This window comes from Microcaecilia unicolor, chromosome 6 (assembly GCF_901765095.1).
Source record: "Microcaecilia unicolor chromosome 6, aMicUni1.1, whole genome shotgun sequence".
NCBI lineage: Eukaryota > Metazoa > Chordata > Amphibia > Gymnophiona > Siphonopidae > Microcaecilia > Microcaecilia unicolor.
Genome location: NC_044036.1, coordinates 104578395 through 104600483, shown reverse-complemented (window position 1 = coordinate 104600483; position 22089 = coordinate 104578395). Strand labels below are relative to the sequence as shown.

The following is a 22089-nucleotide window of genomic DNA, read 5'->3' as shown; positions in this document are numbered from 1 at the left end:
GATTCCCAAAGCAGATTTTTACCCTGTCAGCTGCTGGTAGAAGAAGAAGAATGTTGGCTGGGGAACTCTGAGACATCACTGCTCGTAGAAGTCTGTCTTTTCTCACTGACCCCCTGGAGTCAGTCCAGAGGACAGCTGCTAAAATGCGCAGTGGTCTCCATCAAAAAGCATGCGGGAATAGACTCATAGATCTCAATATACATACTTTGGAAGAAAGATGAGAGGACATATGATAGAGACATTTAAACATCTTGGTGGCATAAATGCACAAGAGATAAGTAAAAGGAAACTCTGCAATGACAGGGCATAGGATGATGTTAAAAGGGTATATACTCGGAAGTAATCTAAGTTAATACTTCTTCACAGAATTCTTGTTGAATTCATGAAGGTGGTGGAGACAAACTATGTCTGAATTCAAGCAAGCTTCGAACCAGTCCATAGGCTGTTTAAGGGAAAGGAATGGGTTATAGATAGTATGGATGGACAGACTGGATAGGCCATATGGCCTTTATCTTTTGTTATTCTCTGTTTCTATGTATTCTTGAGCCAACAGGAGGTGTTTGCAAGCAGTGCTTCTTAGCTTCTGTAATTTCTGGGGTAATGTCTCCCAGTGAGGTCATTTTGTGTGTCTTTCAGATACGCCCTTAATGCTTGCATTATTCCAAAAGTACAGTCTCTTAGAGTTCACTAAATGTAGTTGATAACAGGCAACATATCAAGATGCACGTGGAAATTCTTTTGCATCAGGCCAGTGACACGCAACGCAATTGGGACAATTTCTGTATCTTTTCACCACTTTTTCCTGGTCTCAGATTCCATTTGATGGTTCTTGAGGATCTTCTCATTTTTCCACACTGTCCAGATAGTCACTTGGTACTGACACTTCTGTTGGTGCTTTTCTTGTGCTTTCCCCCTTTTTCACAATATCCGGTTTTCTTGCATGAGATTTTTTAATCTGTGGGAATAGGAACATCCCAGATATTTTTCCTCTGCAGTCAGAACCATTCAGGACCCTGTTAAGGGTTCATACTGCCCTGAGTGAACAGCTCACATCATAAGGCAGGCTGCATCATTCTGCACAAGCTGCAGTACCTTAACCGAGGAAACACACAGTCCATTAGATAAAGAATTACAGTAGTCAAGTGTTCTCAGAACCAGGGCCTGTAGCACGTTCCTAAATGTTTCAAGAGATTGATAGATTTTCAACTTGCACAATAAGCACAGCTTGTAAAAATGCTGCCTTCACAACCACCATGGTATGAGGTTTAAAAATCTGCACTGTACCAAAATTAACATGCAGATTACTTAACGGTAATGACCTGATGTCCTGATTTATATCACAGGAGGTCAGTGCAACAACTAATAAGATTTATTGTCTTGAAATTAAGACCAAGATTATTCGCAGACATCCAGCTCATTATTGCAGTTAAACAGAGTAAGTGTTCAACATCCGTACACTGCTCAGTAATGGTCTCCACATGTCCTCCTGAGCTTCCAGGCCCTTACCTGGGTCAAGCTTGACTCCTCTCTAGCTTCCTGTCACCTGCTCTGCTCTGCCATTGTCTCGGCATTATCCTCTAATCCTGGGGCTGTTACAGAATTTACTGTCTCATTTCAGAGCCAGGTTTCCATCCTTACTAAAGCTCTCCATTCTCAATTGTTTAGCCTCTGGAAAATGTCCACTTTTCTCTTCATTTGTTTGGCCCAGACTCACTGTAGCATTCAAGCTCTGCTGGCCTGCCTGTGTTATGCCTTGTTGCTGCTGTGCCTTTTTCTCATAATTATCTTTTACAGCTATTATAATGTTCAGACTTTCTTTTGTGTCCCTTTTTCACTTTCTCCACTGGTTTATCTGCCTCCAGATACAAACTTACTACACTCTGCTGTCCAGTTTGGCCCAATCATGTTCATCCTCTCTTACTCTCCACTCCATCCATTTTGGTTGGCCTTTATTAACCAACTCTCCAGTTCCCCCTTAACCAAGTGTACAATTCTGAAAGGGCCAGTGCAAAGGTATTAGGTGCCTAGGCATTCTAGGAAAACATTCAGTTCTATGCCCCCTTCCCCCAATTAACTTTTAGACCCCTTGATTCCACCTACCCACCCCTCACCAACAGTCATGATCACCACAACACCACTCTTCTCAGAATATTATGGGCCAAATTTCCTGTCCATGTGGCAGTCAGCACATTGTTTTGTTTTAACCCTTTAGTGTCCAATGTTCCCGTAATAAGCCATATGGGAACAGATTGATGTGAACATTGGACACTAAAGGGTTAATTGCGGCTGCTCTTTGGTCTCCCCCCCCCCCCCCCCCCCCCCAAGGAAGCAGCTCCTTTAGGCAACTGCCTGATAGGGCTTGCCCTGATTGGGCCACTGGGCAAGACCCAACCAATATTTTGGGCAACATGGCATCAGCAGCTAGAGACCTTAGGTGATGAATATTGGTTCATTTGGCCCCCGTCATCCAAAAAGATGTTCTGCAGCCCCTGCTTCATGTACAAAATGTCATCCAACTTCCAGATCGCATTTGTTCAACTGCATTTGTCTCAGCTTACAAATTCACCCTGTCATGGCTTCGGCATACTTTGATGTTTCTTCTGTGCTAGTAAACTCCCAAATCCCTACTACTGGTGACTTCCATGCACATTTTCTATCCCATTCCTGTATCTTGGATGGCTTCTGGTCTCCATGGCTTTCCTTTAGGGTTTTATATTGTTATGCAGTGTTTGCAAATTTTGTCTCTTTTTCAAGAGCTTTGATTAAAAGCATGATTAAAAATATTTTTAAAGAAATGCAGATGCAGTACAAAGTACTTTATTTTTTTTTAAGTTTCCTGCAATATCAGCCTTTTCTCTTTTTTTTTTTTTTTTAAAACTCTAAACTGATAGTTTGGTTCAGCGTTAATCTGGTTTAAGACTAATTCATTCTGTATCATTCTATCCACTCAAAAACATAAAGTTGCATGCCTTTTGAAATTGGGCCATTGCAATGGTGCATGTATGCTTGGTTCCCCCTGTTAGCACCAGTTTGGATTTGGATGTGCTATGGGAGAGGGAGGATGGCTGTCACTGCTGTGGTGCTGAAGATGCACATTGCAAGTGGCTGCCTTCCAGCCTGTTAGCAGGTGAGAGATAACATTGTCTCCCACATGGACATACTTGGCCACCTTTGGGGGATTAGGTGGATTCTATTTATAGACACAAATAAGTCACTTTTGTTTGAATTTGTAAAGAAGAATTTTGTAAGACAGTTTTTTGTATGATGGGTTTTTTTTTTCAAATTTGGGAAAGTTTTTTTGCCCATGATTAAAATATGGTAGCATTAAACAACTAGGTGCTTTCTGTAATTTCTGAGGCACTTTTCTTCATTATTTAATGAATTTAGATTTATATTTTGATTTGTTAGTTCTTGGTATATTTTTGAGCTAGTAGATATGTATTTTTGTATTAGAAAGGGGAAGGGAACCATTTGACACTGCAGGGCAAAAATATATGAGGATAATTTTTAATGTGTGTGAGATATATGTATATATATACACACACACACACACACACACATATACTGTTTGTTTATAGTGCTAGTATTTTAGCCTTGTGATGATCAGCTAACAGTTTTGTTTTTCCTTACAGGAATTAAAAGGTGGAAAAGCATATGCAAAGGTACATTGACTAGTTTATTCTCTATTACTAATTAGTGATTTTATTTTTAGGATTTATTAGCTGCTTTTATGAAGATATTCACTGAAGATAGTATACAGTGGGTATAGCTGAACATAAACCTAGTAAAATGGCCAAATATAAGCATAGCAATGTAGAACAATCATATAGTAGAAATATATGATAAATGATACACCATAATAGGCAGCATGGTAGGACATTCAAATACAAATGGTACACCTTAGAACAATTAATTGGCATCGTGCTCTGTTCAAGGTTTTGCATGTAATTGTTTGGCCTTTACTGGGGTTAAAGTCGTCTAGCTCTTTCCTGTGTGGCACTTGTCACTTCAACAAAATGACACCTTACAGCTAGCAAAGAGCCAGTGGGGAAAAGAGTCAGCTAGAAGATGGCAAAATGTTGGTAGGTTGCATTCAAAGTGCTGCAGTTCCTTCTTGCAATGCAGCCTTTAAGAATGTGATTTCTGTGTTCCTCGTTTTTATTTTACATTTTTGGGAGCTTCCTTGGCTTATCTTGCTATTGCATATTCTCTTATGCCCTGTGTGTTTAGTGTGTTCTTGGAAACATTCCTTTCTCCCTTAACTGTTTTAACTGATAGGAACTGATAAGGAAGGACTGTTGCAGGAGACGAGGGTACCTATAACTTACCTAATTTTATTCTACCCAGTCCAGCGGGATGTTGAAAAGAATTATGCATAAGGAGTTGTGCCTGTCTCTCTGGGGCAAGATCAACTCTCTGAATATTTATTGGAATGGGCCCAAGTTTGGCATGGAGGAAGAGAACAGTAAAAGGGTACATTGAATTCAAAAATGGCCCAAATTAGACAGAGGGTTTCAAAGAAGTAGTTCTCCTGAAAATGGTGCTTCTGCAGCATATGAACAATATGCTGGAGTGGCCTAGTGGTTAGAGCAGAGATGCCCATTCAAATCCCACTGCTGCTCCTTGTGATTGTGGGCAAGTTACTTAACCCTCCATTGCCTCAGGTACAAACTTACATTGTGAGCCCTCCAGGGACAGGGAAATAATCAGTGTACCTGAATATAACTCACTTTGAGCTACAACTGAAAAAGGTGTGAGCAAAATCCAAATAAATAACATAGCAGTTAGGAAATTGTACCTTTCAAACAGCCCTTTGCCTTCATCTTTTCTCCCAGTCACAGCTATAGCAGAGTTTTCGCCTCCTTTCACTTCCCTCATGCTAAACACCTACAACACTATATTAATGTTAAGTGGCAGAATGGCTAGCAGAAAGTTTCATGTTCACATGATATTTTTGCACACTGCTATGGTCAAGCAAAAATATGTTTTGTTTTTCTATTCAAAATCCTTATTGCACTTTGACCATCCAGTTTTACTGAAACAACTATAAGCTAATTGTGCAGTTTGAAGAACCCCCCCCCCCCCAAAAAAAAAAAAAACACACAGATCTTAGACTATACAAGGTCTGGGCTGTAACCCGCAGGCAACCTGTAACATGACAGATTTCACTATAGTGCCAGTGGGAAGACAAAGCTAAGCATCACTCACATGTTTTTATTCTGTCTGCTGTTACCACAGCATATTGCCATTTATTTATTTAGATTTTGCTCACACCTTTTTCAGTAGTTGCTCAAAGTGAGTTATATTCAGGTACTCTGGATATTTCTCTGTCTCAGAAGGGCTCATTGTCCTCACAACTGCTATTGCGTATGTTCTCCCTGTCTTGGTGGTAGCTGAGTCACTGAATATATACCCATTTGTTATCCATGGTTTTGTCCACCTTTTCAGTATTGTCCAGTAAATGTTATGTAGGGTGGCACGCTTGTGTAAAGTGCATGGCTCACTAGTGAAATGCACAACTGTCCTTCTAAAATACCCTATTTGTGGTCAGGGTTCTGCTTCCTAACTACTCTTCTGTCTCTGACCTCCTGTGTTCCAAGTGTAGCAGCACTGGGTTAGGGATGTAAATATTGCAGCTGCTGAAGCCCATTCCACCCCTAAATGTGCCTGTATATTCTGTTCTTGTCAGTAGTAGCCTAGCTTTCTCCAGCATGGGGGCAGCCGTCAGAGAAAGGACCAACTCGGAAGGTCGAAAGCCAGCTTTAGGTTTGATTCATTCCCTCCTGCAGACAGCACACTTAATATTAAGTGGTTTAATAGTTACAATGTTAAGACTTACCTAGTGGTTTACCATTTATTTCAGTGGTGGGCAACCATGGTCCTCGAGGGCCACAACACATTCAGGTTTTCAAGATTTTCACAATGAATATTAATGAGATTGATTTGCATGTACTGCTTCCATTGAATGCAAATAAGCTTCATGCATATTCATTGAGGAAATCTTGAAAACCCGACTGGGTTGTGGCCTTCAAGGCCCATGGTTGCCCATCCTTGTTTAATATTTTACATCCCTGAATCAGGCAAAATATATAGCAAAATGATTAGATTGTTCATTTGGTGGTTAGAATCATTTAAGGTCCCCCTTTTTAATTCTGATTTTGTTTCTTTTCTAAGGAGGAAAGCACCTTGTGCTTTATTATTTTACCTCGCTAGCTTCTCTCATTTGAAATTCACATATATTTGGGTTCTGTTCTACAGTTTCTTTTTAGCACTTGGCTACAGGCCTGACACTTTTACAAGGAACATGGGAGTATAGTATTAGGCAAACAATGAATTGATTCCGATTTTTTGCAAAGAAGAATGGAGACATAATTTAAAAAAAAAGTGTAGCTGAGAAAATTTCTTAGAATAAAAAGAAAGGAAACTCAAAAAGTGACAGGCCAAGGTCTGCTGCTCTATTTGAGGACTATTCTGATGAGCAGCTCCGCCCTTTTTTTCTTATCTGTTGTTTCTGCTTTAACTTTAACTGTGGTAGAAAATTGAAAGCACCTAGATTGCTCATAACAGCAGGGATGTGTGAGGTGACAGGCTCGAGATACCTTAGGGTTATGCTTCCTCATGGGATTACACGTGCATTCTGCTCTTTTGTTGGGGCTTAAACTAAATAAGCCACTGCTTTTTGATTAATGTAAGGATAGGAGCATGAAAGTGTGTAGTGTAATGAGGCTTAGTGATTTCTTTAATGCTATTGCTCATATCTTCCTGAAGCACTGGTATCAACTTCTTAGCAACATGCCATCACCAGTATTTTCATTTAATTTACAAATGAGACCTAGGGTGAGGGCCTACAAACAACATTTGGCCTTTGAGTGCAGACTGAGTAACATTATTGTGCAGTGTGTGGCCCCTAGTTCTGCTTTATTTTATGGTTTCTTTTGTCTTTTTTACTTTTTACTTCACATAGCTTGGCTTTGCTGACCTGAACCTAGCAGAGTTTGCTGGATCTGGAAATACCACTCGCCGCTGTTTACTTGAAGGTTATGACACAAAAAATACGAGGCAGGATAACTCCATCCTTAAAGTAAGTTTTAACATTCATTTGATTCAGCATTTATAGAGGGCTTTAAACTAAGGTGCTTTACAACAAGTCCCTTTCCCAAAGAGCTTACAGTCTGAATGGGTGACCAAGGTGGGCAGAAAGAGCACCCATGGAATGAGAGAGATTGTATCCTTGTTCCCTTTACTCTAGACCGCAGGATTTCCCTCCTCCCATTTCATCTTTGCTGGATAAAATAATTACTATAACAAAAAAATAAAAATTCTTTAAGGTATAATTTCTAAGTTTTCTAAATTAACCTGGATATTAGCATCACTAGGCAAGGTAGGGAAAAGGGGTGGGGTTCATGCTGGTTGGCTCTAACTTTGACCGAGTAGGATTTCTTCAGGCTGTTATAGCTAACAGAGGTAATAAGATATCTGAAGTCCACAGGTTTTCTTGCACACTCCTGCTTCTTGGTGTGGTTTCTGGCTTGCTAAATCCAGTGACTGGAAGAGCAAGCACATACATAATTCAGCACACGTAAAAGCTGCCTTAGTCCAGAGATCTTTCTTCACGTACAGTCATGTGGAAAATCCTTTGCAATGAGAAATCTTTTTTGCTTTGGCTAAATTTTGTCTTAGAAGTATGAGAAAAACATAACCTAATATATAAATTCACAGATGTTATATGACACTTTACCTCTTATATTCTGACACCTGCTGTTGACTTTATCATTGGAGCTATGAGGAAAAGATTCTTAGACTTGCTGAACAAAGAGCATAAATAAAGCATAAATGCTCTTTGGAAAGGAATCTGCCCTTTCTTGGCTTGAATGGGTTGCTTTTCTCTCTGTTGGCTCTCTTTCAAGGGACACAATTAAGGTTGGTAAAATGGACAGGACTAATATCTGTTTATCACTGTAACACAGCAGCCAGGATATTCAGATTTAAGAAGAAAAGATTCCTTTACATCTTGGAATGAGCAGGGTTTGCAGGCTGGACCAATCCTCTTTATCTTTCCCACAGAATTGGAAAGTAAAGCCTTCCCAGACTGTGATTGACACACTAAGACTCAAAATCCTTTACATCTATAGAACAAACGGTTCAAAAACAGTTAACCAGTACTAAAATGCCACAGAAAATGTTGATCATCTGTCCTGGAAGATAATCTTCCCCTTTTACCAATGATGATTGCTTCCTGTTAGCTTTTCTATAGTTGTCTCAAAGACCATATTCTTCACAAGCAGTACACTTAATGTATAGTCTTTACGAAATCAAAGGGGGAAAGGAAAGAAAGCAGGGAGGATGTAGGGCAAGCCCAGCAAGACCTGTAGCCATGTTCAGCCTTGAGTTTTGTGCCCAAAGTGGATGAATTAAATACCAGGGAGTTATTTAGCTGGTGGCAGTCTTGTTGACCGCTACTGGCTTTATTCCTAGACCATGTCTGGGTTACCAACATTGAATATCCTGGCATATGTGACCAGAAAAATCATAGCTGGTTAAATATGGTATTCAGTACTTAACTGACTATGATGATCCTCATAAAGATAGAACCATGTTTTATGTGGTCCTATTTATGCAGTTTTTGCTGGTTAAGTGCTGACCCCCCCCCCCCCCCCCCCCAAAAAAAAAAAAAATACATACACAGAAGCCAGTTTCCATTTAGGTACTAATTGGCATTTTCAGCAACACTATCTGGTTAAGTGCGACTGAATATGCACAGCCTCAGACAAGTGATTTAATTAGCCAGGAGCCATTTCTGTCTGTTTAAATCACTTTGAATATCAGCTCCCAGGTGTTTAGGCCAGTTAGGGATCTTGAAATGATGATTCTTTTATATGGTAAACTGTGCTTCTCAGCCCAGTCCTGGGGCACACTCAGCCAGTCAAGTTTTCTGGCTATCCACAGTGAGAGATTTGCATGTGCTGCCTCCTTGGTATGCAAATCTATCTTGTGCATTTTTCACTATGGATAGCCTGAAAACCTGACTTGGGTGGTGTGCCCCCCCCCCCCCCCCCCCCCCCCCGAGGACTGGGTTGAGGAACTCTGTAGAGAATTCTAAAATGCAGGAGTCAGGTAAGCTAAGGCGAAGTAGCAAGTATCCTTCAAGTGAATTTTGGGAGGAAGAGGAACTGTCAGATTATGCTGGGAGTAGCGGATGGTCTGTGTGGCACTTACAGTATAAGTAAATTAGAAAGGTAAATTGGGTTGTTGTGTGTGATTGAGTTAATTTTGTATGTGTTAAGAAATCTATATGCTGCCTGATCTAGCATCCTTGACATTACAGCACAACATACACAATGCACTGAAACACCACTAATATACAAGCATGAAACTATTAAAAAGGCTACGTAGACGTTATAGTACCATAGCCACCAGTTCTAAAATACTTAATCTGCCAAAACATCTACTACAATAATACATCCTGAAAAGTTATACAACATCAGAAGTAAATTTTGAGTCATCTTATTCCAGAATGCCTATTTAAACAAGTGGGTGTTTAATCATTTCTTAAATAAATCAAAATTCTTTATAGGGGATAGGGAGCCAAGATGAACTAATTGCAAGGTAGTGGTGTCTGGGATTAACTGAAGTAGCTTTATGGTGGTGTAAAGGGTCATGGATTTGATACACCACCATAGCATTTTACATTTATTATATAGAGGTAGCTGTTCATCTGTTGCAAAGTGCATTCCAATAGTGATGAGAAGATCATTGGGTACAAGGAATGATCTGATGGAACAGATTTTTCAAGGAGCAAAGAATGAAGACTTGTCACAGCTGTAGTTTAGATGTTCAGCGTCTGTCTAAAGTGAATTAAGATAAATGCCCAAGAAGGTCCTAATGGTATCCTGCAATGGCACTGGGATCCCCTGAATACCTGGTGGCTGATTTAGCAGGAAGCGATAAATGAAGTCCAGCATTCCAAAAAGCATCTCTGCTCTTAAGAGATTTGTTTAAAAAAAAAAAAAAAAGTTTTTCAACAGCAATTTTCTCCTGTTTCAGCTCAGAGAATTCCAGTGGAGTAATTATAGCAGATATATAAAAAAAAAAACAAATATGCAAACTGCACAAGTACTAAATGTAGTAGGTAATTTATTTTAAATGGTGAGCAATCATAAATGGGAAGCAAAAAAACCTCAGAGATGAACTTGTGCACTGTAACTTAAACATGTTTAAAAGTGCTATTACCGTATCCAATTATTGGCTGAAAAAAACTTTCCTGTATCAGATTTACAGCAAAATTATCAAACTCAAGCAGCACATAGCTTCATCAAAAACTTAGCTTCAAACCAAACAATCCTATTCTAGTGATGGCCAGTGTTTGCTTACCTGCTTCAGGGAATCACGGGACCTAAAGTAATTCCAAGATGGCGCCGGAATTAGCTATTGAACCCTGCTCCAAACAAGCTAGCTTGGGAGTACATGTAGCAAGCTGATCCTTAATTTGTGATATTTCTACTCTCATTTCTTTGATGTATTGGGGGTTTTCATTAGATCTTTCAATTGCAGTAACTCTTTTAGAAATGTCGATAGTTACCTCTTCTGCTAGCCATGTGGCTTTGTCAGAGGAGGAGGATTCCGTCTTCAGATGAGCCAAAGTCCAGTTTTCCAGTTTATCCATCTTATCAACTAGTTTACATCAAGTATTACCTCTGATTCACCAAGGGATGCAGGAAATGAAGCTTTCTCAGTAATTCCTCTCCTGAGTTCCCTTCCTTATGGGCACATGATCAAAAGTAAATGCGAGCACTAATGGCCATTAGCGTCATTCTAGCGCACGCACTCACCAACGTGGGATGATCAGCGGGGCTACAGCTGTAAACAGCAAGCGTTCCAGGCACTTGCGCAAATAGCATGTAAATGTAGTCAATCTCATGTAAATAAGACCATTTCCTATACCTCCTAAAGCAATAGCTCCGCAATGAACAGAGGTGTTGAATGGCATTAGACAAAAAACAACGCTGCAAAATAATGCCAGGTGATGGCTGGCCTTACTTTTGACAGGTCCCATCAGAGCTAAAAAAATAAAATAAAATAAAAGTTACGTATTGTGATAAAGTCACATCCAGGATAGTTGGATTAAGGCAGTTTCAGTCTGAACTACAAGTCCCAAAAGGCATTGCAGGCAAGGAGCCAGGGGGTGAGATGAGGAACCTGGACTGGACTTCTAGCTGCAATAGGGGAAGACAAGGGAATAAGCTGACAGGATGTGTAGATTGGCTGCCCGTAGGGGGAAAGAGAGCTAGGAAACCCTGTGTGCAGGAGCTCCTCATTAGGCTAATGCTCAGCTGGTATGGGGGAAAGAGAGCTAGGAAACCCTGTGTGCAGGAGCTCCTCATTAGGCTCATGCTCAACTCAGCTGGTATGGGTGTGTAGAGGAGCTAATGAGTGGAGAATGATTGGTTGTGAAGGCAGAAGCCAGGGATTGATTAGGCAGGTGGGAAGGAGTCTCAGCAGTTCAGTTCAGGGAGAGCAGCAAGGAAGGCGAGAAGCAGTTGCAGGCTGAAAACCCTTGGGCAGGGAGGTCCCTAAAGTACTGAAGTCTGAGAGGCAGTTGCAGGCTGAAAATCCTTGGGCAGGGAGGTCCCTAAAGTACTGAAGTCTTGGAAGTATTTGCAGGCTGAAAATCCTTGGGTGTGAGAAGTCCCTAAAATATGGAGCTCATTATGAGGGTGAAGAGAATAGAAAGTATAACTGCTGCTTTGTGATTTAACTATGATAATGAATTGAATGGACTGCTGCTGTTTGGAATTGAACTAATGTTTACGGTGCACTGGATAAAGAGCCTAGACTGACGCTGACTGTAGCCTATATTGAATCCTGACATGTGCTAAGAGCCTTCTGCTTAAAGGGGACTACGGGCCACACACTTTCAGGTGGCTTATAGGTGCGTAGGATTGAAGGTGAATGATGCTGTTGGAACTGTGTACTAGAAACCTGCACGGAATAAAGTCCTTGAGTTTGAAGTTACTGGTGGATATCTGTTTCTTCATTGTACCGGGAGCCTGTGGTTAGAGGAGATTGTTCTATCCCTTGCTGCACAAGAGAGGCGCCTGGTTACAGTATATGTAAATGACTTCCTTTCTCTCCACACAAATGATGGTTTACTCAAATACACATGTCTATTCACTTACCTCAAAGTGGTCTGTGATGCGACAAAAAAGCCTGAAGGAAAGCGCTACAAACACAGTCAAACGAGGTACAAAGCCAACGCAAAGACTAGGGCCACCTATAGAACTACAGGGCAAGCTATGTTTTTTACCGCATGTTCAGACAGTATCTTTTGTCACGCTTTATGAGAGGGTGCACTTTATGACACACCAATGAGCTGTCCTACTCAAGGACATACATGATGGCACCCCCCCCCCCCCCCCACACCTATGCACTTGCGTATTGTTCCTGGTTTCTTTTAGTGTGTCAAATTAGTGTGCGTGCGCTCCAGCTGCTTAGCATATTTTATCACGCTGTTTAGAGGGGATTAGCGCTACTACAGCATTGCTTATATCTGCATATATTAACTGTGATCATGACCGCGCTGCTGTTCTGCACTAGTATGGCAGTGGAGCGGCGGTATTTTGAGAGTGCTATCCTGAATAGCGCCGGGTTTTGATAATCGGCCTATTGGAGCCGGCTCTCTAGCACCCCCACCCACCCGACCTAAAGAAAAACATTTAATTACTTTGGTGCTGTACTCATCAGCCAGTTTCTGAGGCCTTTTTCCTTCCTGTTTATTATGATTGCTCATTTGTAATGATTGCTCACTAAGTGTTTTGAGTTTGAATATTTTTTGTATCAGCTGAATTAAGAAACATTTCTGTGCTGAGATCTGGCACCGTGAGCCTTCATTTGCAACTACCTGGTGATCTTTATCCTAGTGTATATTTATTTGTTTGTTTGTTTATTGCATTTGTATCCCACATTTTCCCACCGTATGGCAGGTTCCATGTGGCTTACATATTGCTAAAAAGGCGATTACAAAATGTAGATTTGTAGAAGTCTAGTGCATAATACAGAAGTACAATAAACGCTTAGGTTGATATATTAGCATATTGTGAGAGAGGTTAATATTGTTTTCCATTTCTGAACTTTTCGTGATGTAAGGTGGTGTGGGATTAGGCAGATCCAGGAGGGAAAGACTTCTTGAAAAGATGGGTTTTCAGTTTTTTTCTGAATTGTAGGTAGTTTTCTGTGAGTTTCAGGTCTTTGGGTAGTGAGTTCCAAAGTTGTGTGCCTATAAACGAGAGGCTGGCGGCATGTGAAGATTTGTATTTTATACCTTTGCAATTGGGGTAGTGAAGGGTTAGGTAGATTCTTGCTGTTCTCGTCACGTTTCTTATTGGTAGATCAGTAAGTTCTGTCATGTAATCTGGTGCGAGTCCATAGATGATTCTGTGGAGTATTGTGCATTTCCATATCATCAAGCTGATCAATCCATAGACTGGTGGGTTGTGTCCATCTACCAGCAGGTGGAGATAGAGAGCAAACTTTTGCCTCCCTATATGTGGTCATGTGCTGCCGGAAACTCCTCAGTATGTTCTCTATCTCAGCAGGTGGTGGTCACACACAGCAGCAGCTCTGGCTAGGCCTCCAAGCCTAATCCTTAGGTTTTGTTGAGGCCTGGGGTTGAGGGCTCTTTTTGAGCAAGTGCAAACCTGGTGGTGCCAGGTCCCTCCTTTTCTCCCCCCTCCCGCTGGCTCCGTTTAAAAAAAAAAAAAAAAAAAAAAAAAAAAAAAATATATATATATATTTTTAAACGTCTTTAAAGGCGTTTAATTCGACGTTTCTTTAAACGTTCATTGCAGCTACTCACTGGGACACCAGTTCGTTACAGCTCGGAGCGGCAAGCAGGTAATTTTACCTTTTTATAGCGGGCAGGGGGTTCCCCGATTCTTCTCCTCGTGGCAATGGCGTCGGAGGGCGAGGGCGCAAAGGGTCGCTCCCCGGATCGCTGGAGCGCTTCTAGAGGGGATGCGGGGGTTTTACAACCTGATTCGCCCTTGATGGGTGATAGTTTAGTGACCGATGAATGTCCCGGTCGTTCCTCCGGCGTGGCGGTTTTTTCCCGCCATAAACGCCCATCCCCCGCTCCTCGCCTCCGCCATCTTGGCCGGCCACGCGGCTCGGACGGCTTCTTCGGGGCCGCCCTTGAGGTTGGAGACATTAATGCCATGAACGCCCTTAATTTGGGCGACGGCACAAAAGCGGCTAAAGTTAAGCGCCGTTCTTCCCGCGCGGCTCCTTCACGGAGTTTCGCGCCGGACGCCATTTTGGATGCGCAGCATGTCTCTCCCCCGCTATTGCGAGCGCCGGTTGAGAGTGCGTCTAGGGCTGTTGCCCAGGCTGCGGAAGTGCACAGTCTGGGGGGTTTCTCCCCAGAGTTTGTTTTGCTGCTGCATCAGGCTTTCCTCATGCAAAACGCTGCCCCTGCTCCCTCTTCTGATAAAGAGGTTGAGGTTCCCAGAGGTAACCGCCCTCGGGTTGATTTCCAGGCCTTGGAAGACTTTTGTCTCCTCCGATGTAGATGAGGGCAGCGTGTCTGAGGTCTCCCAACGATCCTTTGCGGATTCCTTGGAGGAGATAGATCCCCGCTCGGATGGAGCGGATGACCCCTCTGCAGCGCGGCTTTTTAGCCCAGAGGATTTGCCCAACCTGTTGTTACAGGCCGTGGACACTTTGAAGATTTCCTCTCCGGAGGACGTCTCTCCCTCAGCCCCTGTTGGCTCTGCCATTATGCTGGGGACGAAGCGCCCGCCTAGAACCTTCCACGTGCATGATGCCATGCACACCTTAATTGCGGCTCAATGGGATGTCCCGGAAACGAGCCTTAAAGTGGCTAGGGCTATGTCCCGCCTCTATCCTTTGGCTGTGAGTGAACGTGAGGCCTATCTGTGGCCTACCGTGGATTCTTTAATCACTGCGGTGACTAAGAAAACGGCGTTGCCGGTGGAAGGTGGCACGGCCCTAAAGGACGCCCAAGACAGAAGATTGGAGGCGGCCTTAAGGTCGTTCTTGGAGGCAGCTGCTTTAAGTTTGCAGGCCTCAGTTTGCGGCTCCTATGTGGCCAGGGCGTGCCGGACTATGGTGCAGCGGGCTTCCCCCTCGGATCATTCCTTGAGGGCTGATTGGCCGGCCCTGGAATCGGGCTTAGCCTATTTGGCAGACTTGCTGTATGATGTCTGGAGAGCCTCAGCTAAAGGCATGGCTCAGACAGTCTCTGCGCGGCAGTGGCTTTGGCTGAAACATTGGTCTGCTGACCACGCCTCTAAATCCCGCCTGGCTAGATTGCCTTTTAAAGGCAAGCTGCTCTTTGGGGTCGAGCTGGACAAAATCGTGACCGATCTCGGCACGTTTAAGGGCAAGAAATTACCAGAGGTCAGGGCTCGGGTTAGTACTCGTCCCGATACCTCCATACCGCCCGGGCAAGTCGGGTTCCTCTGCCCCCTCTTCCTTCAAGAGGAATTTCTCCCCCAAGCAGCATTCCTTTCGCAGAGACCGCCGTCCCGGAGGTGCTCCCTCCGGTCCTCCCCCAGGGTCTCGTACCCAATGACGGGGCCTTGGTCCACGCCCCAGTGCAGATTGGAGGACGGCTGTCCTCGTTTCTGGGCGAGTGGACCACTATAACTTCAGACGCGTGGGTGCTGGAAGTCATCAGAGACGGCTACAAGCTAGAGTTCTGCCAACCCTTAAGAGACGGGTTTGTACTCTCTCCCTGCAAGTCTCCGGTCAAGCTGTGGTAGTGCAGCAGACCTTGGACAACCTGATCCGCCTGGGTGCGGTCGTTCCGGTGCCAAAAAATCAGATTGGCAAGGGACGTTACTCCATTTACTTTGTGGTTCCAAAGAAAGGAGGTTCTGTCCGGCCTATCCTCGACCTCAAAGGGGTCAATCGGGCCTGGAAAGTGAGGCACTTTCGCATGGAGACTCTCCGCTCTGTTATAGCGGCAGTGAAGGCAGGAGAGTTCTTGGCTTCCTTGGACATCAAGGAAGCGTACCTGCATATTCCCATCTGGCCTCCTCTCCAACGCTTTCTGCGTTTTACAGTCCTGAGACGACACTTCCAGTTCAGAGCCCTCCCTTTCGGGTTGGCTACTGCTCCGCGGACCTTTTCCAAAGTAATGGGGGTCATAGCGGCCTTCCTGCTAAAGGAAGGAGTACAAGTCCATCCTTATCTGGACGACTGGTTGATCCGAGCCCCCTCTTATGCAGAGTGCGGCAAAGCTATGGACCGGGTAGTTGCTCTTTTGAGCTCCCTGGGATGGATCATCAACTGGAAGAAGAGCCAGCTGCGCCTGACTCAGTCCCTGGTGTATCTGGGAGTTCGATTCGACACCCAAGTGGGCAGAGTGTTCCTGCCAGACAATCGGATTGTCAAGCTTCAGGCTCAGGTGGACTAGTTCCTAGTAGCCTCTCCTATTCGGGCTTGGGACTACGTGCAGCTGTTGGGCTCTATGACGGCCACGATGGAAGTAGTGCCCTGGGCCAGGGCTCATATGAGACCACTACAGCTATCTCTGCTGCTGCGCTGGACTCCGATGTCGGAGGATTATGCTGTGCGCCTTCCCGTGGACCCAGCAGTGCGCAAGGCGCTGAGCTGGTGGACGCAGACAGACAAGTTGTCTGCAGGATTGCCTCTGGTGACCCCGGAGTGGATTGTCGTCACGACATACGCCTCTTTGATGGGCTGGGGAGCCCACTGCTTGGGAAGGACAGCGCAGGGGCTCTAGTCTCCTGCAGAGGCAAGTGGTCTATCAACCTCCTGGAACTCAGAGCCATTCGCTTGGTGTTATTGGAGTTCATCCCGGTACTCGTGTTGAAGCCTGTACGGGTCCTGTCGGACAATGCCACGGCTGTGGCCTATATCAACCGCCAGGGAGGTACCAGAGCGCCCCTCTAGCCAAGGAGGCTATGAGTCTTTGCCAGTGGGCGGAAGCGAACCTGGAGCAGCTTTCAGCGGCCCACATTGCCGGAGTCATGAATGTCAAGGCGGACTTTCTCAGTCGCCATACCTTGGAGCCCGGAGAGTGGCGACTATCTGCTCAGGCGTTCTTGGACATCACGAAGCGCTGGGGCCAGCCGAGCCTAGATCTGATGGCGTCATCGGCCAATGGCGCTTTTTCAGCAGAGGACGGGACCCTCGATCCCTGGGAGTAGATGCTCTTCTCCAACAGTGGCCGACACAAGAGCTCCTCTATGTGTTCCCGCCCTGGCCCATGTTGGGCAGGGTGCTAGACCGGGTGGCAAAGCATCCCGGCAGGGTAATCCTGGTGGGTCCGGATTGGCCCAGACGTCCCTGGTATGTGGACTTGTTCAGGCTCTCAGTCGACGATCCTCTGCGGCTGTCAGTGGAGCAGGGCCTGTTACATCAGGGTCCCGTGGTGAGGGAGGATCCCTCTCCCTTTGGTCTTACGGCCTGGCTATTGAGCGGCAGCGTCTGAGGAAGAAGGGCTTCTCAGACAAGGTCATCGCCACTATGCTAAGAGCGAGGAAGCGCTCTACTTCTACTGCTTACGCCAGGGTTTGGCGTATCTTTGCAGCGTGGTGTGAAGCAGGCTCACTTTCTCCCTTCACTGCTCCAATTTCTTCAGTGTTGGCGTTCCTGCAAGAAGGTCTGGAGAAAGGCCTGTCGCTCAGTTCCCTTAAAGTCCAGGTAGCGGCTCTGGCTTGCTTCAGGGGCCGCCTGAAGGGTGCTTCCCTGGCTTCGCAGCCAGATGTGGTGCGCTTTCTCAAGGGAGTTAATCACCTGCGCCCTCCTCTGCACTCAGTGGTGCCTGCGTGGAATCTCAACCTGGTGCTAAGAGTATTGCAGAAGCCGCCTTTTGAACCCTTGTCAAGGGCATCTCTGAAAGACCTGACGTTGAAAGCAGTCTTTTTGGTGGCTATCACTTCAGCCAGAAGAGTTTCCGAGCTCCAGGCGCTCTCATGTCGAGAGCCTTTTCTGCAGGTCACTGAGGCAGGAGTGACTATTCGCATAGTGCCTTCCTTCCTGCCCAAGATTGTTTCTCGCTTCCATGTGAATCAGCAGCTCTGTCTCCCTTCCTTTCGTAGGGAGGACTACCCAGAGGAGTACTCTGCTCTTAAATATCTGGATGTGAGGCGAGTCATCATCAGATACTTGGAAGTGACCAATGATTTCCGGAAATCGGATCATCTGTTTGTCCTGTTTGCAGGTCCTCGTAAGGGTCTGCAGGCTGCTAAGCCTACAGTGGCAAGATGGTCAAGGAAGCCATTGCAGCGGCTTATGTGGCCGCAGGGAAGGTGCCGCCTAGCCAGCTGAAGGCTCACTCCGCGAGAGCTCAGGCGGCCTCGATGGCAGAGGTCGGATCCGTCTCCTTGGAAGAGATATGCAAGGCGGCAACTTGGGCTTCGGCTCATACTTTCTCCAAGCATTACCGTTTGACGGTGGCTGCACGGGCGGAGGCCCGGTTTGGAGCTTCAGTGTTGAGGTCAGGGATTTCAATGTCCCGCCCTGGGTGAGTACTGCTTCGGTACATCCCACCAGTCTATGGATTGATCAGCTTGATGATATGGAAGGTAAAATTATGTATAATCATACCTGATAATTTTCTTTCCATTAATCATAGCTGATCAATCCATAGCCCCTCCCAGATATCTGTACTGTTTTTATTCTGATTGCATTTCAGGTGCAAGTTTAGTCTTCAGTTACTTCAGAAAGACTTCGTGTTCAAGTTTTTTCACTTGGATTCTTCAAGAGTTGAGACGAGTTTGTGTTACAGTGAGCTGCTGCATTCCTCTCCCCCCCGTTTTACGGGGCTGGATTGAGACATAAATTCTGCCGGCACTCCCTCCCGCTTCGTGCGGCTGTAGGGCAGCTTTGTACCCTTCCCGCTTCGGCGGTGTTAGGGTCAGTCAGCTCCTCCCGCGGTTGCGGTTGCAGGATAAGCCAGATCCCCCCGCATCGGCGGGTGTGGTGTCCCTCCCCCGCTCCGCGGGGATGAGCTGGACGGATTCCCCTCCCCCACTTGTGTGGGGATGAGCTGGGTTATTTCCCCTCCCCCGTTTCGGCGGTGGTGAGCTGGGCAGAGTGTCCCTTCGTGGGTGTAATTCTCTAAGTGCTGAGTCCTGCGGATGGAGCTTTGATATCGACATACTGAGGAGTTTCCGGCAGCACATGACCACATATAGGGAGGCAAAAGTTTGCTCTCTATCTCCACCTGCTGGTAGATGGACACAACCCACCAGTCTATGGATTGATCAGCTATGATTAATGGAAAGAAAATTATCAGGTATGATTATACATAATTTTACCATTTTGAATGTTATGTGAGCATTAATAGGAAGCCAATATAAGCTTCTTAGGAGGGCTTTTGAAGCATGTTTTTCCGAAGATGAGTCTGGCAGCCATGTTTTGTGCTGTCTGTAGTTTTCTTATGATTTGATCTTTGCAGCCTACGTAAATACTATTGCAGTAGTCTACATGGGTTAGCACCATGGTTTGGATCATGTTGCGGAATGAATCCCTGGGAAAGTAAGGTTTTTTTATACGTTTGAGCTTCCGCCTAGTGTGGAACATTTTCTTGGTCGTGTTCTTAGCTTGGCTTTCTAGCGTTAGGTTGCCTAGGATTTTCAAGTGGTCTGAGATTGGGAGGCATGAACCCTGTGCGTTAATTGCCGAGGGGGAAACATTATTGTATTGGGACGAGAGAATGAGACATTGGGTTTTATCTCTATTGAGTTTTAACTTGAATGCCAATGCCCAGGATTCCATGATGGTCATGCTGTTTATTATTTCCTTGGTGATTTCTGTGGGGTTCTGTTTGAAAGGAATATAGATGGTGATGTCATCTATGTAGAGAAATGGATTGAGGCCTTGTTTGGATAGAGATTTAGCCAGTGGTATCATCATTAGGTTGAATAATATAGGTGAGAGCGGTGATCCTTGTGGTACTCCACATTCTGCTTTCTAAGGTGGAGATATATCTGGGTTTGATTTGACTTATGTTCTGGATGTCAGAAATCCTTTGATCCAGGAGAGTACTTTTCCTGTAATTCCTATCTTGTCGAGGATTCTCAGTAGTATGTGGTAGTCGACCATATCGAATGCGTTTGATAGGTCAAATTGGAGTAGGAGGATGTTTTTACTCCTTGCTGTTTTCTGCTTGAATCTGGTCAGGAGTGTGGTTAGTATTGTTTCTGTACTGTGCTGAGGTCTGAAGCCAGATTGAGATTCGTGCAGTATGTTGAAATCAGTGAGGTATTCTGTTAGTTGTTTGGCGACTGTGCCTTCTGTCAATTTGGTTGTTAGGGGTATGGATGCTATCAGTTTATAATTCGAGGTGTCTTTTGCCTTTTTTTTGTGTGTGTGTCTTTTGGGATGGGAGTTAGTATTTATTTATTGCATTTGTATCCCACATTTTCCCACCTCTTTGCAGGCTCAATGTGGCTTACAATACATCATGAGTAATGGACATATATCAGAAAATGGACATTTAGTGTTACAGCAGGATTTTGATAATGATAAAACATGTTATTAGTATAACAAACAGTTATTGTAAGACAGTTCAGAATATATGTGGTGGAGTTCTGTATTTCAGAGAGAGGTGACAAAAATGGTACGGGTATTACACCAAAAGATGTACTAGAAGAGACCGGAAGACCTGAATATGTATACTCTAGAGGAAAGAAGGGATGGGGAGATATGATGGACATTTAAATACTTGAAAGGTATTATTACAGAAACAAATCCTTTCAGAGAAAGGGAAATGGTAAACTAGAGGGCATGAATTGTGATTGCAGGGTGGTAGACTTAGGAGTAATGTCAGGAAATTCTTTTTCACGGTGAGGTTGGTCAATGCCTGGAATGCCCAAAGGAGGTGGTGGAGACAAAAACAATGACAGAATTCAAAAAAGTGTAGGATGAACAGCTTAATTAAAAAATGGTATTAAAAAAACCAAAATAATTGCCTTTAATATTTAGTTAGTAAATTCCTCCCCCCCCCCCCTACAATTCACTTCAGACCCGTATTCATTCAGAGACCAGGTGCCAAGGCTGCTTTGTAACTGTAGTCATAGGCCACTAGGTCTAAGTGATAATCTCAGTGCCATCACCAGCTGATCAGGAAGCAGAAGACCCAACATGTGAATTGAATGAGGGATCTTCAACGTGACAGTGCAGAGCAGTTGTCACCTGAACTGTAGAGCTGGCTGGCCCTCTGCTCTTCTGGTCTAAATTTCCTAGTGGCTTATGTCTTTCCTGTGTAGTGGCTGTTCTGTCTTCTCTAAGCGTTGACTGCCTTGGATTTTTATGCCACCTTCTTCTTTTATTTTCTTAGCCTTTTTTAAATGGGTTAATGCTTTGAACCAATCTTTTCCTCCGTAGCCAAAAGGATTTTGTGGGGGTGGTGGGTGTTTCACATATTCTAATGTTTTTGCCATTCTGTCATGAAAAATAAAAATCCTCAAAAAGCAATATAAAAATAGACTGAAGAAGATGCAGATTCTGAGAGCTCTGAAAATGCAGCCCAGAAACACATGTTTACCATAGATCTAGGTATTCTGACTTTCTCCGAGGACAAGCAGGCTGCTTGTTCTCACTGATGGGTGACGTCCACGGCAGCCCCTCCAATCGGAACACTTTACTAGCAAAGGCCTTTGCTAGTCCTCGCGCGCTCATGCGCACCGCGCATGCGCGGCCGTCTTCCCGCCCGAACCGGCTCGTATTCGTCAGTCTTCTTTTGTCCGCGCTCGGTACGGTCGTGTTTTCGCCGTGTCGTGCCCCGCAAAGTCGACCTCGCGCGTTCTTCGTGTTCTTTAAAAAAAAAAAAAAAATCCATTCTGTGTGTGGGAAGAGACTCTTCAGTCTTTTTCCCCCCGCTATTTCCAGCTTTTCGCCCCGGTAAGTTTTCTTTCGTCGTCGGGGTAGGCCGCTTTTAGGCCTCGGGTCGAAGTTTCTTCCCCTTGTTTTTCTGGTGCCTTTTCCGCCATTTCGTCTTTTGATCTCGCCGGCGTGATTTTTCCGCCCATGACATCGAAGTCTCCCAGCGGCTTCAAGAAGTGCACCCAGTGCGCCCGGGTCATCTCGCTCACTGAC

General features: G+C 44.7%; 1 protein-coding gene across 1 annotated transcript in view; it reads left to right on the top strand.

Moving 5' to 3' along the window:
• FAM102B (family with sequence similarity 102 member B) overlaps positions 1 to 22089 on the top strand; it is a 192954-nt gene that overhangs the window by 64869 nt on the left and 105996 nt on the right. The window contains exons 3-4 of the mRNA XM_030205201.1: positions 3633 to 3662; positions 6965 to 7081. Of these exons, the coding sequence (XP_030061061.1) occupies positions 3633 to 3662; positions 6965 to 7081 (147 nt within the window). The remainder of the gene's footprint in view (positions 1 to 3632; positions 3663 to 6964; positions 7082 to 22089) is intronic.